This window comes from Salmo salar, chromosome ssa28 (assembly GCF_905237065.1).
Source record: "Salmo salar chromosome ssa28, Ssal_v3.1, whole genome shotgun sequence".
Classification (NCBI taxonomy): domain Eukaryota; kingdom Metazoa; phylum Chordata; class Actinopteri; order Salmoniformes; family Salmonidae; genus Salmo; species Salmo salar.
This window is the reverse complement of record NC_059469.1, coordinates 19622654-19640942: the sequence shown is the minus strand read 5'-3', so window position 1 is coordinate 19640942 and position 18289 is coordinate 19622654. Positions and strand designations below refer to the sequence as shown.

The window sequence follows — 18289 nt, the reverse complement described above, 5'->3', positions numbered from 1 at the left end:
GTGCCCCTTTAGAATGGCTCCCCATGTCCCTGGGAGCATCTGCCCAGAGATGAACAGATGTAAGCACCTGTGGTGACAGCCCGCATATGCTCTTACCCATTCACACTTTTCAAGACACTGACACAATAGAAGATAGAGCTTTGTGTGCGCAGTAATATAACTCCTGGATGATCTATTTCTCCTCAACAGCAGTAGGCCTAACATCAATTCAATATTATGCCTAGTTAACCAACTTCACTATTGATTAAACGCTTTCCTCAGCTATATTTCAAAAGGTTCAACAATTATTAGGGTATGAAGAGGGACAACATTTAAGCTAGGCCTGAATCATAACCTAGGCCTACTTCTTATTAAACAGGTTAAAGCTTTATGTTGCAATAGCTAAAATACATCTCCCTAAGGGGCTACTGTGGCGATGTTTCAAAAACCGAAACAAATGTTGCAGACTCGAGTTACCTTGTTGCAGAACGTTACATTCTACATCCAGGCTGTATCATGACAGGCGGTGATTGGGAGTCCCATAGGGCGGCGCTCAATTGGCCCAGCGTTGTCCGGGTTTGGCAGGTGTAGGCCGTCATTGTAAATAAGAATTTGTTCTTAAGTGACTAGCCTAGTTAAATAAAGGTAAAATAAATAAAAATATAAATAAATAAAACAGTGTAAAAGTTAAACAAAAAGTATCCCTGCGCGCACGTGTGTTTTTGTCTCTAACGTGCTGACGCAACTCCGCGTCCAGTTCAAAACAGGAAGTGATCCTATCTGCTGAAGACTAGCTAGCACACATGCTGCCACGTTATCTTAACGCCGAAGTAAGTAAGTAAGATCACATTAAGGAAGGCTATTTGGTGCATCACGTACACACAGTTATGCAGACTGCAATGCATTGAATGCAGATACAGTGCATACCCATAGTTGCTTGCCAGGTCTAGGGGTTGTTTAGCTAGCTAGGTAGCTACTGTTTCATGCAAGTCCTGCAGACTGAAATGCATGGACAGGGAGGCACAACTAAGCGAGCGCAAAGTGAGCGTGCACCTTTGAAACGGTTTAAATTGTTGTGAAAATTATTTCCCTGAATATTCTGTGAGCATTACCCATTTAGTCAGTCATTAATTCACTTGAATGATATACATTGACTGGTATGAACTTGTGTAAAATATTGCTCCTTTCGCAATAGCTCAGCACACTATTTAAAACGTATTTATCTCATTTGTTTGTCTTTGTAGCAGGAATGGGTGTAAAAGGCTTGCAGTATTTTATGGAGAAATGTTGTCCAGAAACCTGTGTGATGGTGGACTTCAGGGAGATGGCAAGGCAGCATGTCAACAGCCACCAACAGGGCAGTAGCACCACTCTTCCTACACTGGTGGTGGATGGCATGGCCTGTCTGAGGCACTGGTATAGCTGTCAAGCCTGGGTGTATGGTGGTCAGTGGAAAGAGTATATGCATTGCCTGAAGGAGTTTGTTGGTGCATTCACGACTGCAGGTATCCGACTTGTGTTTTTCTTCGACGGGGTAGTGGAAGAAGAGAAACGGGCGGAGTGGGTGAATCGGCGACTGAAGGTGAACGAGGAGGTTGCCAAGGTGTTCCGCTATTTAAAGTTTCATGGTCAACAGCCTGGCCAGGAGCTGTTCTGCCTCCCCTCAGGGCTGGCCACCTTCTCTCGCTTTGCCCTCAAGTCTCTGGGCCAGGAGACCTGGTGCTCTGTTCGCGAGGCCGACTATGAGATCGCCAGCTTTGCACTCCGTCACAACTGTATGGGCATCCTGGGGCAGGACACAGACTTCATCATCTATGGCTCAGTCCCCTATCTGTCTGTGGCTCAGCTAAGGCTAGACACCATGACCACTGTGCTGTTTTCCACAGACAAACTGTGCCACGCCCTCCAGCTGCAGAAGAGTGAGCTCCCTCTGCTCGCGTGTCTCCTTGGTAATGACGTGGTGCCAGAGCAGCGGATGCAGCGGCTGCGTAGCGATGCCTTGGCAGCTTACAGGAGGAAACATCCACAGTCTCCACCTCAAGGGGAGAAGATTTATGCTGTAGCAGATTTCATCAGTAGCAACAAGCTGTCCAGAGAGGGAGCCCATGGTGTTAGCTGTCTGCCTCTAACAGATAGAGAGGTTCTGGAGAAAGGAGTACTGTACTATCTACTTCCTGGTCAACAGCCGCTATGGGACATTAGTGATACCTCTCCTCGTAGCCCCGTGTGTCTGATGAAGAGCTACTTGAGTCCTGACATCCTCCAGGTAATTCAACAGAAGAAGCAGACATGCATTGTTGCAGTTTTAAAGAGATAATAACATAAAAAGCCCAAACAATATTATGGTGATGTTAGTTTTGAATCCTGTTTTACAGGCAGCCAAAGAAAAGCACATGCGAGCAGAGTGTTTTATGGTATACAATGTACTGTATGATGGTGTGGTGGAATGCAGTAATACACTTGAAGACGGGGATGATGCTGAGCTCATTCCACAGGCAATTGTGTATCAACCTTGCAGAGAACGCATCTACGGCATTCTGTTACCCACAAATCCAGGTATTTTATATTACATGGTTATTACAATATTACATGGTTATTACAACATTGCATTCTTGTTTGTTGTCAGTTTTACTACCAGGCACCAACTCAATGAAGCAGGTTGCTATTTATCGTGCATCTTTTCTCAGACAGTGGTGGACGGGCCCCAACCGTGAGGGAATGGTTTGTTTTTCCTGGAAACCCACTAAAGGACCCCAAAGTAGTCTCTCCCTTGCCCCTGAACCACTCTGGTATGTTGTGAATTCTTAACATTAATTTAACAACTCTTGTGGAATAAGAAGTTGATTGCATATTGATGCAAAGTGCTGTAGATAGATTTATCTCACTTTGAAATAATATTTTCCTTGCCATGTTGGAAACCAGATTTGAAGCGTTTATGGTTTGGGAAGGACTCCGAAACAAAAGGCCTCCGCATCTCCACCTTCTTGGCTGTATTTGAGTTGGATGAATTCTCAGTGGAGCATGATCGTCTGGATGGCTCTTTGATGGCTGTGCTGTGCCTTGTGACTTACATTGCCATGCAGGTGGGGAAAATACTATGTTTTAGTGTGAAGTGTTTTTTTTCCGTCTGTCTTTACAAACGCCTGTACTTCAGCCTCTTGTCTCAGTAGAATGTTAGTCTACATGAACCAGTCTCCCCTCTGGGGTTGTACAATGTTGCCGTTGGTCTAGCCATATTATTCACCTTTGTTATGAAAAGAGGACTGCCATTATCACATAGATAATTTACCCCCCCCCGATGCTCTGATTTAAACTTTTTCTCTGTGGTTCTCTCTGGACAATGAAGCTATCAGCGTCTGATAAGGAACAATAGTTATGTCTACTGCTGCGCTTAGGGTGCTCTATGCATAATGCCTTTTTCATGTTTTCTCAGTGATTTCTCATTCTTGTATGTTTGTTTTGTATACAACACTGTGTTTCCATTACCCTCAGGCTAGAACACTCCTCATGCTTCTTTTTAGGTGGGCCACCTCTCCTTGGAAGACATAGATGCATATCTCAGCCAAGCTATCTGTGTCAGGTACAAATCCTACACAGAACTGCTTCACACAAGGGTGAGTGAGATACGCTAGTGTCCTCTGGCTGTTTCAGACAAACCATTTAAGATCTTTATAGATGCTTTATAGAAGGGTTATATCACATTTCTGAAAGTGTCAGATATAAAGACCTGTTACTTATATAGTTATACATTTGCTTATAAATTATTTGTGTAGCATCTATGTAGGCCTTATTAAGAGTTTGTGAAGACTTCATTTAGCTTTTAAAGTTGTTTTGTTTTAAAGTGGGATCCTTCTATTTTCTAAAAACTAAAGATAGTTGGAAAGCTTTTCGGAAGGCATAGAAGTCTTTCCAGTATGTGTTCTGCATCTTTATACTACTCATCCAAGTCTTCTAATTTTGCATGTGAGGACAAGCTGCTAATTAGGTTGGAGAGTGTATAGTGTATAGCCCATGATCATATGGCTCCAACCCAGTCATTGAGGTGTTTGCAAATAAACAACCACTTAAGATAATGGCCTGACAAAGGCCTCAGAGTGTGATGAACGTCAGATGGAGGATGATTGGCTTATAGCAAATTAGTGACAACAGACTGAGAGACAATAGCAGGTAGGGTGCACTGATTTTATTTGACCCACCCTAGGTCTTGTGAATGTCTGTCTCCACACCGGCAGGCATTATTCACTCACTTAAATGACAACTGTGTAGACACATTCAAACAAATTCATCCCTAACCGCACCAAGGACAACAACAAGAGAATGGGGCTGGGAGAATTGCATAGCCAAGAAGCCGTTTTTCCACGATACAGCTCGTCCCACAGAAGAAACTCGGTTGACTCTCTCAATATGCAAGAAGATGCAGCAGGAGAAACTGCTGGGGGTGGGGGTGTAATTTTGGGTCGCATTGCGACATTCCTGCCCAAACTGCTCTAATTGTGGCCTGAACCTGAGAGCGATGCTTTAGCGACGGACTCCAAGCTGTCCCTGACACTGACCACAGCGGCTATTTGCAGCTCCCCACCCTAATTTAAACCTTACTATGTCTGCTATTTCTGCCCCGGCTGCCCAGAGCGGGCGGCGGTTTTCCTGGGCCCGGGTTGATAGTGGCTCCTTACAGTAGAGATAATGGATGATAGCAATGACAAATTAAAGCCTAGTGGGAGACATTCAGGAAGCCACCTCCTGATTTACAGTGCCTCCATAGCGTCCTCCCTAAAGCTAGCATCAGTCAGTTTCTCTGGTCTTGTCAAATCAGGATTGTTACTGTTAGTCTGATATTAATAGAAATCGACTCACTGTGGACACTATCATCTGTAACTCTCCATTCTTTCTCTTGTGATCATTGAACATTGTAAGGATTTTGTGTGTGTTGGTTTATATAACAGCCTCAGTCAACTCCAGCTTGTGTAACACTAGATCCCAGACTATATGGGGTGATTTGTTTGTGTTGGGGAGATTTCTATTTAGTTAGTGCACATTAGCAGGTGTTGAATGGGTGGACTGGAGGAGGGAGCGAGAGAGGCACACGCGCCGGGCGGGGTGGGGACAGCCTGCTGCTGGACAGATCAGAGTGTGTAAGCTTGTCTGCCTTTCCTATTCCAGGGCTCCACACGCACCTGTTGCCCCACACCATTGTTGCATCCCATAGGGAAGTATGTCACATCTGCCTGAATTCTCAGAAGGCCAGGGGTGGGGAGGGTCAGTGAGAGGAGGAGGGGGAGACAGATGGCAGGAGACTTTCCAGGAGCAGCCTGATGCCCCCGGAGAGTCTCTATCTCTCTCCTCTCTCTCTAATCTCTCTCCCCCTGCAGTGCTTTCTCATACTGGGGGAATGTCCATTCAGCCTTGGGCTGGGGATCAGGGGATGCCACTGCATTAGGGAGGTTGGAGGATTCCAGATTTCCTGCTTTATCCCTCGGTATTCCGGGATTCCTCCAACCGGGATTTCGGGAAAACCAGGGAACTTATTGAAAGTTCCCGGAATTTTTCACCCCTGGTCATGAGACACTTCATCTAAGCTTGTTCAGCAGAATGGGATGTGCGGTGCTGTTTCAAATATACACTGGTAAGATCCTCTCTTGTGTAATGGACAGATGATTGTCCTAAACACAGAGGGGTGCCCCCAGGAGTGTCGGCTGTCTCAGGCGTCTGGTTGGAGTAGATTTGAATGCTTATGCTTTGGGGAAGTTGCTGTGAGGACAGCTGCACCCATCTACTTAAAGACATGGTTCTCCCCAACTTTTACCCTCTTCACTGAGGGTGGTTCCATGGCTGGAGATAAGTATTCTTACTTCAGCATTTAGAGTAAAATACACCTAATTTTGGAAAGGAGGTTTGACTAAGTTTAGAAATGTTCAAGGAAAATTGTAACTGGTTTTCTAATTGGCCAGGGATCCCACACACAAGTATGTGTTTCCTACTTAACTGCCACTTTCAACCAATGAACAGGACAAGTGTAACCACACATTGTCAAATTACTACGTGTCAAATTGGCCAGTTTAGGCCTATACTCTGTTTTTAAACAAGCCCCAAAGTAGTAGCTTCCCTTGCTTGCCTGTATGTGTGTTTAGATATGGGATGAGTGCTTTGTTTAGGGGCAGTGTGCCTGCTGACTGTAGCCTTTTTAGCTTTCTTCGTTTGCTTTAGCTGAAGCTGTGTTTGAATGGGGAGCAGGTGGCAGGCAGGTCTCTGGGCTGATGTGTTTGAATGGGGAGCAGGTGGCAGGCAGGTCTCTGGGCTGATGTGTTTGAATGGGGAGCAGGCAGCAGGCAGGTCTCTGGGCTGATGTGTTTGAATGAGGAGCAGGTGGCAGGCAGGTCTCTGGGCTGATGTGTTTGAATGAGGAGCAGGCGGCAGGCAGGTCTCTGGGCTGATGTGTTTGAATGAGGAGCAGGCGGCAGGCAGGTCTCTGGGCTGATGTGTTTGAATGGGGAGCAGGTGGCAGGCAGGTCTCTGGGCTGATGTGTTTGAATGGGGAGCAGGCGGCAGGCAGGTCTCTGGGCTGATGTGTTTGAATGAGGAGCAGGCGGCAGGCAGGTCTCTGGGCTGATGTGTTTGAATGGGGAGCAGGTGGCAGGCAGGTCTCTGGGCTGATGTGTTTGAATGAGGAGCAGGCGGCAGGCAGGTCTCTGGGCTGATGTGTTTGAATGAGGAGCAGGCGGCAGGCAGGTCTCTGGGCTTATGTGTTTGAATGGGGAGCAGGTGGCAGGCAGGTCTCTGGGCTGATGTGTTTGAATGGGGAGCAGGCGGCAGGCAGGTCTCTGGGCTGATGTGTTTGAATGAGGAGCAGGCGGCAGGCAGGTCTCTGGGCTTATGTGTTTGAATGGGGAGCAGGCGGCAGGCAGGTCTCTGGGCTGATGTGTTTGAATGGGGAGCAGGTGGCAGGCAGGTCTCTGGGCTGATGTGTTTGAATGGGGAGCAGGGGGCAGGCAGGTCTCTGGGCTTATGTGTTTGAATGGGGAGCAGGCGGCAGGCATGTCTCTGGGCTGATGTGTTTGAATGGGGAGCAGGGGGCAGGCAGGTCTCTGGGCTTATGTGTTTGAATGGGGAGCAGGGGGCAGGCAGGTCTCTGGGCTGATGTGTTTGAATGGGGAGCAGGGGGCAGGCATGTCTCTGGGCTGATGTGTTTGAATGGGGAGCAGGCGGCAGGCAGGTCTCTGGGCTGATGTGTTTGAATGGGGAGCAGGTGGCAGGCAGGTCTCTGGGCTGATGTGTTTGAATGGGGAGCAGGTGGCAGGCAGGTCTCTGGGCTGATGTGTTTGAATGGGGAGCAGGTGGCAGGCAGGTCTCTGGGCTGATGTGTTTGAATGGGGAGCAGGTGGCAGGCAGGTCTCTGGGCTGATGTGTTTGAATGGGGAGCAGGTGGCAGGCAGGTCTCTGGGCTGATTGGCAGGGCCTAATCAGACCTCTTATCTCCTATGGGAGGGACCAGGTGAGACCTGAGGGTAAAGACACTCCCCTACGTATTTATTTGGACAGTGAAGCTGAAACTTAATTTGTCTCTATACTCCAGCATTTAGGATTTGAGATCAAATGTTTCATATGAGGTGACAATACAGAATGTCAGTTTTTATTTGAGGGTATTTTAATATCTGTTTTACCATTTAGAAATTAAAGCACTTTATGTAAAATTACAGATGCACAAAGATCATGCCCCCAAAACATGCTAACCTCTCAGCATTACCAAAACATGCTAACCTCTCAGCATTACCAAAACATGCTAACCTCTCAGCATTACCAAAACATGCTAACCTCTCAGCATTACCAAAACATGCTAACCTCTCAGCATTACCAAAACATGCTAACCTCTCAGCATTACCAAAACAGGGGTTGTTAGCATTTTCTGGGGGTATGATATTTAGGCCTCTGTCACAATTCATTATTCAATATTCATTCATAATTATCTGTAATCATGGTAGTATCCACATCAATGTAGAAGTGTTTAGAAACATATTCTATTATTATTTACAATAAAAGTGACTCCAAAATGACACCATACATTATTTACTATTAATTTCTACTGGGCACAACATAATCTGAAACAGAACCAAAACAAACTGCATATACATCCAACAACTTTGTGGAGTCACAAGCTTGATGAAAGTCATTGTGTGCTAGGAATATGGGACCAAATACTACATTTTTGACTAAATTTAATACACTGTAAGTGCATTTGTCCAAATACTTATGATACCTTCAAATGGGGGGACTAGACACATAAAGTGCTTTCATGTCTAAACAGATATGTATGAAAATACCCTCAAATAAAAGGTGACATTATGTACTGTCCCATCATATAAAACATTTCAGCACATATCCAAAATGCTGGAGTACAGAGCCAAATGAAACCTTTTAGTGTTCCTGTCCTAGTGAATATGTAGGGAATTGTACAGGGAACATCTGCCTGTTGGCTAGCTAGCTACTGCTCTTGTCCTGCTGCTACCCCTGCCTCTCCTCTCTATGTGCAGATCAACTCTCTGGGGCAGAGTTTATTTACTGTAACTGGCCTGGCTCCATAATGTATGTGCTATAGCATACTCTTCTATTGTCGTCATGCCATACAGTTAGGACGATACATTACAGAACACTCCCAAAGAAACATTTGGTGTAGAACAGATATGATTGTCTGTCATGTAGAATAGAGAATCATGTGAGCTCTATTGACTATATTTCTATCTGCTCTGCAGGTCTCTCATGTGGAGCCCCGGGCGGTTCAGCTGGGCTCTCTGTTTGTCCGAGGGCTGACCCACCTGGTGGCCGCCAACAGTGCTTGCGGATGCCCCTTCCCCATGGAGCAGCTGATGCCCTGGAACACCTTTGACGGCCTGCTCTTCCACTCAAAGTATCTGCTGGCTCACTCAGGGAGGCCTCAGGAGGAGCTGCTGGAGGGCAATGTGAGTCAGTGTACACAGTGGTAGTAGGATTGATTATAGAGATTAGCTAATGTAACGGTGGTGGTAGGGTTGATTGTAGATATTAGCTGCTGAAACAGTGGTGGTAGGATTGATTGTGGATATTAGCTAATGTAACAGTGATGGTAGGAATGATTTGTAGATATTAGCTAATGTAACAGTGGTGGTAGGATTGATTGTAGATATTAGCTAATGTAACAGTGGTGGTAGGATTGATTGTAGATATTAGCTACTGTAACAGTGGTGGGTAGGCTTGATTGTAGATATTAGCTACTGTAACAGTGGTGGTAGGGTTGATTGTAGATATTAGCTACTGAAACTGGTGGTAGGATTGATTGTAGATATTAGCTACTGTAACAGTGGTGGTAGGCTTGATTGTAGATATTAGCTACTGAAACAGTGGTGGTAGGATTGTAGATATTAGCTAATGTAACGGTGGTAGGAATGATTGTAGATATTAGCTACTGTAACAGTGGTGGTAGGATTGATTGTAAATATTAGCTACTGAAACAGTGGTGGTAGGGTTGATTGAAGATATTAGCTAATGTAACAGTGGTGGTAGGATAGATTATACACTGAACTAAAATATAAATGTAACATGCAACAATTTCAAAGATTTTAATGAGTTACAGTTCATATAAGGAAATCAGTCTATTTAAATAAAATCATTAGGCCCTAATCTATGGATTTCACATGACTGGGAATACAGATAGGCATCTGTTGGTCAAAGATACCTTAAAAAAAAGGTAGGAGTGTGAATCAGAAAACCAGTCAGTATCTGGTGTGACCACACATCTCCTTAGCATAGAGTTGATTGTGGCCTGTGGAATGTTGTCCCACTCCTCTTCAATGGCTGTGCGAAGTTGCTGGATATTGGCAGGAACTGGAACATGCTGTCGTACACGTCGATCCAGAGCGTCCCAAACATGCTCAATGGGTGACATGTGAGTATGCATGCCATGGAAGAACTGGGACATTTTCAGCTTCTAGGAATTGTGTACAGATCCTTGTGACATGGGACCGTGCATTATAATGCTGAAACATGAGGTGATGGCTGCGGATGAATGGCACGACAATGGACCTCAGGAGCTTGTCACGGTATCTCTGTGCATTCAAATTGACATAGATAAAATGGAATTGTGTTTGTGGTCTGTAGCTTATACTTGCCCATACCATAACCCCACCGCCACCATGGGACACTCTCTTCACAATGTTGACATAAGCAAACCGCTCACCCAAATGACACCATACACGCTATCGGCCTGGTACAGTTGAAACCAGGATTCTTCCGTGAGCACACTTCTCCAACGTGCCAGTGGCCATCGATGGTGAGCATTTGCCCACTGAAGTCGGTTACGACTCCAAACTGCGCTCAGGTCAATACCCTGGTGAGGACCACGAGCACGCAGATGAGCTTCCCTGAGACGGTTTCTGACAGTTTGTGCAGAAATTCTTTGTTTGTGCAAACCCACAGTTTCATTAGCTGTCCGGGTGGCTGGTCTCAGACAATCCCACAGATGAAGAAGTCAGATGTAGAGGTCCTGGCTGGCGTGGTTACACGTGGTCTGCGGTTGTGAGGCCGGTTGGACATGCTGACAAATTCTCTAAAACAACGTTGGAGGCGGATTATGGTAGAGAAATTAATGTTAAATTCTCTGGCAACAGCTCTGGTGGACATTCCTGCAGTCAGCATGCCAATTGCATGCTCCCTCAAAACTTGAGACATCTGTGGCATTGTTGTGCACATTTTAGAGTGACCTTTTATTGTCCCCAGCACAAGGTGCACCTGTGTAATGATCATGCTGTTTGATCAGCTTCTTGATATGCCACACCTCTCAGGTGGATGGATTATCTTGGCAAAGGAGAAATGCTCACTAACGGATATAAACAAATTTGTGCACAAAATTTGAGAAATAAGCTTTATGGAACATTTCTGGGATATTTTCTTTCAGCTCATGAAACATGGGACCAACACTTTACATGTTGCATTTTATATTTTTGTTTAGTGTAGATATGAGCTACTATAACTGGTGGCAGGTTTGATTTATAGCTATTAGCTACTATGTCTGTGGTGACTATCCTCAGATGAGGCCCCAAAAGCAAATTCCAGACATTGTGGCTCCAAAGTTGTCTTTGAAACCAATAGAAGTCAAAATCATGTAGGGGAAACCCTACCTTGTGTGTACACTCAACTGGGAAGTGTTTTTCTTACTGAACTTGGCTCATCCTCTTGTTTAGGCATCCTGGGTGTCCCTGTTCCGTTTTCTGAGAGAGCTGGTCCTGGGAATCTGCAGCAGCCGTGGCCAGACCATCCAGTCCAGACCACGGATAACACATCCCGGTGAGAGACCCATTCATTTTACCAATGAAACATGTTGAGGTTCGAGTGTCGGTGAACAAAGCACACACATTTACATAAACACAGTCCATTCGTGCTAATGTCATATTAATAGGTCATTCTGCCCAGTTAGTGGGTAATCACTGTTCAATATACTTTATCTACAAAACATTTTTATATGCTTATACTCTTTGTTTAGGCTAATGTTTAAAAAAATTCATGACAACATGGATCCTCCTCAAAGTTATGCTGCAATGTTGGTTGATTACTGAGGCAAAGACATTGCTACTCTTTGCCACGCTCGGAGAGTCAGCCTATCATTATTATCCATATGTTCTGAATAAAAGGAAAGAATTATAGTTGAGAGAATGTGTACTCTACCATGTAGGACTGTGGGTGCCCCTTGTGGGGGAACAATACCCAGTAGTCTCTACAGTCTATAATAAGATCCATCTGGGCCTCAGTCCATTGGCAACGTTCCAGTAGAAGATTATTTTGGCTCCTCAAGATGCTTTGTCATAACAAGAATAATTCTGGGTTTCTTTTTATAGGATGTGATCTATATTAGGTAACATAACAAGACAACCAAATTATAACATCCCAGGACCAGCCTGTTACAAAGTCCTCAACCCCCACTGCTCATCTGGCATCCAGCGTACTGTGGTTCTCTTTGGAGATTAAAAGAACCCGGACGGAAAAATCTGTTTGTTCTCTTGACATTGAACAACACGTGAAATATGAACTACATTTTCTTTAGCTTTGGTTGGTTTTGCTTGGGCTGCAATGATTTGATTTGTGATGTCTGCTCTTTGTCCAAACACAGTATTTGAATGAATGTATGATACCCTATTTCTGTGGGCCACAAATACTATGAGATATTGAGCGTGGAAAGGAGGCTTAAGTTTGGAATAAGCGACTAGTTCTGTAAACAAAATCTAACAAACTCAAAATAAGTGTTGAAGTATAGATGGGAATGGGAACTTGTCCCAAACAGTCATGCTTAGTAGGGCCAAGACAATACCAGTATCTCCATACTCCTTAGTATCGTAGCAAGGAAACAAAACATGAAGCGGATTTAAATTATTTAGGAAAACAGGGTCTAATGTTGGAAACAGACATCGTTATGTTGTCATCCAGTCACATGTATTTATTTTCCAAGCTATAGGGCACAATATTTGACATACAGCAGGTTTTTAAACGGAACAAAAGAGTTTCGTCTGCTTTGTGTTTTCATTTTTGCCATGGAAAATATATTGAGATATTGGTATCGTCACAGCCCTACAATAAGCCCTACAATGCTTTTCAGTAAAAAATTGTTATGCTCCCAGAATATTGAGTTCCTCTGAGGTGAAACAAACATTCTGACCTTAATAACATAATGAGGCCCCTCTAATCATTAGAGTGGCTAAGTAAAAACAAGACAAAAACAGAGCCACCACGACCATGCGTGTGTGTCTGCCTGCATGCGTGTGTCTGCCTGCATGCTTGTGTGTCTGCCTGCATGCGCGTGTGAGGCCGATGTTTTAAGAACTGCCTTTTTTTCCCCTTTCGTTTTTGTTTGTCTCCTTGCCAATGTTCACTTTAAGTCTCTTGTCTTTCATACAAGTATTGTCCTGAGTTTATAGATCCCATACGCTGAAAAAAACCAGTTTTTTACTCCTTTTATTCAGTGTACACAAAGGTATGTCTTCAATATATGTCTTAGACTCAACCAGTAATCATTACCCAAGGGTTGTGGGGAGATGGTGGTGGCGCTTTGCGAGCACAGAATTGTATGGTTTGTGTTTGGAGTGATTCTTAATGTTTCGTCTCCACAGCGAAATATTTATACCGAGACTCTGAAACTCATAATTAACAGAGCATTTAAATATTTTGTGTGGTGTTTTCCTCAGGGAAGCATGTGGATCACAGCGAGCAGTGGAGGGAAAGAGGAGCCCCATCGGGACAGCATGGTCCCTCTCCTCAACGCTACAGACCCCAGACCAGATCCCCATCAGGACAGCATGGTCCCTCTCCTCAACGCTACAGACCCCAGACCAGATCCCCGTCAGGACAGCATGGTCCCTCTCCTCAACGCTACAGACCCCAGACCAGATCCCCTTCAGGACAGCATGGTCCCTCTCCTCAACTCTACAGACCCCAGACCAGATCCCCATCAGGACAGCATTTTCCTTCTCCTCAACACTACAGACCCCAGACCAGATCCCCATCAGGACAGCATTGTCCCCCTCCTCAACACTACAGACCCCAGAGCAGAGGTCCTAGAGCACAGGCACATGGTAGGCTACAGACAGACCACTAGCTGCAGGTTGCTGCCTGGGCCAGGGCGTAGTGCCATTGAGGTTTATTCCAACCAGCCAACAACAAAGCAGTAGCAACCTAATTTGATTCTGTTGTTGGTTGAATGACTTTCAACCAGCTGACTAAAACATGATGTTTTTTTTTTTACTTGATTTTATTAATAATCGTATGATATCATTCATAATTAATCATATTTTATAGTTTTCACAGAACATAACAGACCAAGATCAACACGTCCAAACAGAAGGAGATACCACCTGGCACCTAGGTGAGTGTCTGTTATGAGCAAGCTGCATCCATTCATCTGCATTGCCTTGAAAAAAAAATGTATTCTGATTTGTCTTGCCCCTCTGTTTTTAATGTAGGTGGCAGAACCCCCATCCTGATTTCCCCTGACTGTCAGTGTTGAGTGGACATGCCTTGCTGGGACCATGTTACAGAATTGCCCTGTTAAGAGCAGCACAGCCCAACACACTCAGGGGATATGTCTGATATTAGACTGACTTGTGTTGAACTTTGAACACAGTTTGTGTTACCATAACCTCACAATTGGATTGGCTTGGAGAAATGTAGTTCATGTAACTGAGATATTGGTTGCAATAGGAGAGGATATGCGTCACAAGGAGAGGATTTTGTTTCTTACTAACTGTTTGAGGTACTGGAATGTAACAAGTGAAAGAGGACCTGAGGGAGCAGTTACATTTCACTTGGTTTAGCATCTGAAATCCCAAAGTAAGTATTGACATACCAAAATAAGACGGGATAGGTGAGAGTGGGGAAAGTTGAGCCAAAGAGGTAAGTTGAGCCGCCCTTGTTTCTAGGAAACCAGACACATGTCATTTGACCAAATGTTTAGGAAGAGGTCATCATTTAATAGAGTCTGTGAGGGAAGAAACCACATGGAAAAAGTGGTAAGCAAGTTGGGTCCTCCAAAAATATTTTCACCAAGTCAAATGTATTTAATGTGTTAGGTTAAGATACAAGCATCATGAAACTTCTAACTAGACACTTTTAAGATGGTTCCATACGTCAGTAGAGGTCTGTATAAGCTTCAATATGAGGTCCTAAACCTAGCATAAAAGTGCATCCTTGTAGCTGTGTGGGCTAATATAGTCAAAATGTTTGCCTTGTGGTAAATTAAGCCAATGGTTGAGGCAATGGCAAGTTGAGCAAATTGAAGTGTTTTCTTCCCAGGCATAATAAAAGGCATTATCGCTGGGATATGAGGTACCAACAAGACCTGGCCTGTGTTACGTGTTTTAACAAGTACAAAGTGTTTTTTAGGTGTTAAACCTGTGTTTTAAAATATGCTTTAAATTATTTTTAAGTGATTGGGTTGAATTGTGTTTGGGAAATAAAAATAGACGTTTTATAAGGGTAGTGGTAATATTTCATTCGGTACAGAAATGTGTAGGCGGCTTAACTTTACCCTGTCCCGTGGCTCAACTTACCCCATAAGTTGAGCCAAGAGAGCACTTTTTTGGGGGGACAAATTATGTAATTTTTACATGAATTCTGATAATTTCCATGGATACACAACATCCTGAAATATACGTAGATCATTGTTTGAAAGAACACTGTATTTCCCTTGATAGAGATGCTGAATACATTTTAAAAAATGTCTCAATTGACCCCACTTTCTTACCCCTACATTTTCTCCCAATGCTAGGATGTTAGTCTGGGGCCAGTGGAATCTGAGGTAGTTACTCTGAATCTGTCAAGTTACTCTGCATCTGAGCAAACTCCAAAGCATCACTTCAGAGATGTGGTGAGAGATGACTTGACTTTGTTGATGTTTTTATATCAACTATCACTTAGGGTATTTTATCATTTCACTGTAATTTACTGTGTGATTATTCACGCAGATGTGATTTGTCATCATTTTCAAAATGACACATTTCAAATGAAGTCTCAGACCCTGAACAAGAGCAACATCCAATGCTATCAAAACCAACTGCCATGCTCCACTGCCATTATCAGTGTTTAGAATGCTGCTACATTCCCTCAGAGAAGGCAGCGAGCAGCGCTAGGCTTACACTCAGAGAATCTCTGAGCTGGGTGATGACATGCATGGTGTACCAAGCAGGGCCTCCCTATTCCTGACAAGGAGAACACCTTCTACAAGTGGTAATTCACCACATTACCTGGCCAAAGTGGTCAAAGCACAGCTCTTTCCTCTTATCTGCAGAAAATGAAGCACATGCTGAAATGAAAAACAAAGCAATATAAACAGATGTCTTGACCTTGGCGGCAGAGCAACATATAGACTGAGCAGGAAAGAGATCCGATCGATTTCTACAGAAGAAAGAAAGGAGAAAAGGACCAGGTTGTTGATACGGTGATGATGATGTCACAGGGTTCAGTATGATACTGAGATAGATGGGCTTTTAGACAAAATACAATGAAAGTCCTGTGAAGTCACCATGAAGGGAAACTATGCTGGTTAGAGCACTACTGCACAAGCCTTTTTCATATAATCTGATTATGTAAAACAGTGGACTGAATGCATGAGTAACCCACAGGGGTTTGTCTTAGCTGTGACTAGTATGATGTCAAAGGTGTCGCAGCAGGTAGCCTAGAGGAGGACCATTAGCCTGAAGATTGCTGGTTTGGATGTGGAGTTATGGAAGGAAACAGAGTCCAAACTAAGATTAATTTTGGTACCAAGGTCTTTAAATCTGGCCCCCATACACAATGCTAAATGAAGCGTATATGTGCATGTAAGTTAAAAAGCAGCCCAGAAAGAGGCAAAGTAGCTGCAACAGCAACACATCTTCCCTTTTGAGTTTCACAGTCCCCAATTACCCATTTAATTATGGCATGGCTTCATGTGCCCTAATGGTAAATATAGTCTCTTTGCCCCAGAGGCTCTGTGGTTGTGGTCAAGGCCAAGTGGGCCAGAACTGAAGGTGCCGCGTGGGGGCTGTGGTGGCTGAATGCGTGACGGGCGGGGCGCACCCATCCTCATGGCCATAACAGGGAGCAAGTCGCCTGTTGTGCGCCAGGCCGGGGGAGAGACAGGAGAGCAAGAGCGGCGGGTCTCTGCCACAGGAACCAGAGGACTTGGCACACTGTCATCTCTGTTTCCTCTATGGAACAGAGGGAATGGGTGGGGCCTGCAGGCGCGCCGGCACAGCCATCCGTTCCAGAGCCCCGAGACTGTGCTGTACCCAAAGAAATGAAAGCCTGCACACTGCTGTTTTCAGTTTGACTTTGTGTTTTGGTGGTTGGGTGTGGGAAGAGAGGGGAGGGGGGATAGTGAAGATGGTAGCATGTGCCAAAAACTGTGAAAGGGCCTTTACTGCAGTTGGTTGGCTACTCTAGATTGTCATTATCAAGGTGTTGAATACAAGTACCCGTTAGTTGTGGCTTGAATTTAACATTTTGTGTGTATGTTTAGAAAATATAAACAATCAAAATGTCAAATGTTTACTTATAGTGTTGGTGATAATTATAGAATGTCCAATCTGTTGTCTATAATAAGCCCTTTTAGGACTGCCTATAACTTGAGTTGAAACACAGTAGTTTACCAATAAAAACGACGCGCTGCTGGGACAGGACAAATATGCAATACTACAATAGTCAAAAAATAGTTTAAAATGCCAAGAGCCAAAGTGAGCAAATATAGCCAGGGATATTTACAGCCTGAACAATAAATAGACACCTTTCTTTACAAAGTCTGGAACCGGTCCCAGATTTGTTGATGCTGCGTTTGTGGATGGACTTCCGCAAAGTCAAAAACCAATGGAGAAGAAGAAAACACAATCAAAAGAGCGGGCACGTAGTGTGCTGGCTGGATGTTGGCATATATTTAGTGGGTTGAGGTGAGTGTGAGTGCTAGTCTGCCTTTGTGCATGTCAACTGAACAGTATCATGCCCTCGCCAACACTAGCCCATAGCTTTCACTATTCTCTTTGTTGTATTTGGAATCTAAGCCCATTTAGAGCCATTATTTAAAACAAAACGGGATTGCCACTGGCTCCAATTGTTCATATGATGACAGTTAAGTGTGAACTGTAATACGAAATAGCTTGAGTAATAGTATTGAGGACTTTGAAACCAGCTCTTTTAATAGCTCTGTATTGTCTGCCTGACAGCACTAAGCATGGTTTAGTTGGTGTTAATGTGACAACTCACTTTAGAAGGATGCCCTACTACCATTGAATTCAATCTATTTCGGTTAAATCGTGTCCTAGGAAAGAACTAAAAGAGAGAGGACATTCTTAACCAGACATGGAAATGGGTTAAGTCACCTGTTACTTTGACCAAAGTCAACCTACGGATGTAGGATCTTAATTTGAGCCAGTTTGCTACAGCAGGAAAATAATCCTGCAGTAACAGTAAATGTGTATTAGAATGAATGGACATTTTTGTAGGGATTGATACATTTTTCCTAAGGGATAATGAAGTCTGAAATTCCAAAGTGGAAATTACAAACTTCAGAAGCCTTTTTAAACCTCAGATCGACAAGTTTTAAATTTCCTGCAACAGGTTGATCAAATTAAGATCATACATGTTTACCATGAAACCCTCCCTTGTTACAGAGCTATAAAACCCAGCAAGGGGAAGTAAATATATACACATACAGTATGTCAGCATGAGCAAACCATTCCTCCTATTTCTCATCCTGCCTAGTAATATACAGTCAGTTGTCAAACCCAGTTTGGTTAACGTTCAGTCTAAAAATGCAATGGACTGTCAG

General features: G+C 44.1%; 1 protein-coding gene across 4 annotated transcripts; it reads left to right on the top strand.

Annotated features, from left to right (window-relative positions):
- The first annotated feature begins 700 nt into the window (after positions 1–700).
- Positions 701–14964, top strand: fam120b (family with sequence similarity 120 member B). 4 transcript variants are annotated; one of them, XM_014179881.2, is made up of 11 exons: positions 701–813; positions 1224–2245; positions 2355–2535; positions 2667–2768; positions 2902–3062; positions 3501–3593; positions 8724–8930; positions 11187–11289; positions 13179–13565; positions 13798–13855; positions 13953–14964. In XM_014179881.2, the coding sequence occupies exons 1-11, from the start codon at positions 783–785 to the stop codon at positions 13981–13983; spliced, it is 2376 nt and encodes a 791-aa protein (XP_014035356.1). In that variant the 5' UTR covers positions 701–782; the 3' UTR covers positions 13984–14964. The 4 variants fall into 4 exon arrangements, with proteins under 4 accessions (XP_014035356.1, XP_014035354.1, XP_014035361.1 ...); XM_014179879.2 differs by having other exon boundaries at positions 13789–13855; XM_014179883.2 differs by having other exon boundaries at positions 727–809; positions 13789–13855.
- The last annotated feature ends 3325 nt before the right edge of the window (positions 14965–18289 follow it).

Coding starts and splice junctions, on each gene's coding strand:
- fam120b (XM_014179879.2), top strand. CDS start 783: ATGCTGCCACGTTATCTTAACGCCGAAGTAA. Junction 2,536..2,666: donor TCTGTTACCCACAAATCCAG/GTATTTTATATT, acceptor ATCTTTTCTCAG/ACAGTGGTGGACGGGCCCCA. Junction 2,769..2,901: donor CTTGCCCCTGAACCACTCTG/GTATGTTGTGAA, acceptor GTTGGAAACCAG/ATTTGAAGCGTTTATGGTTT.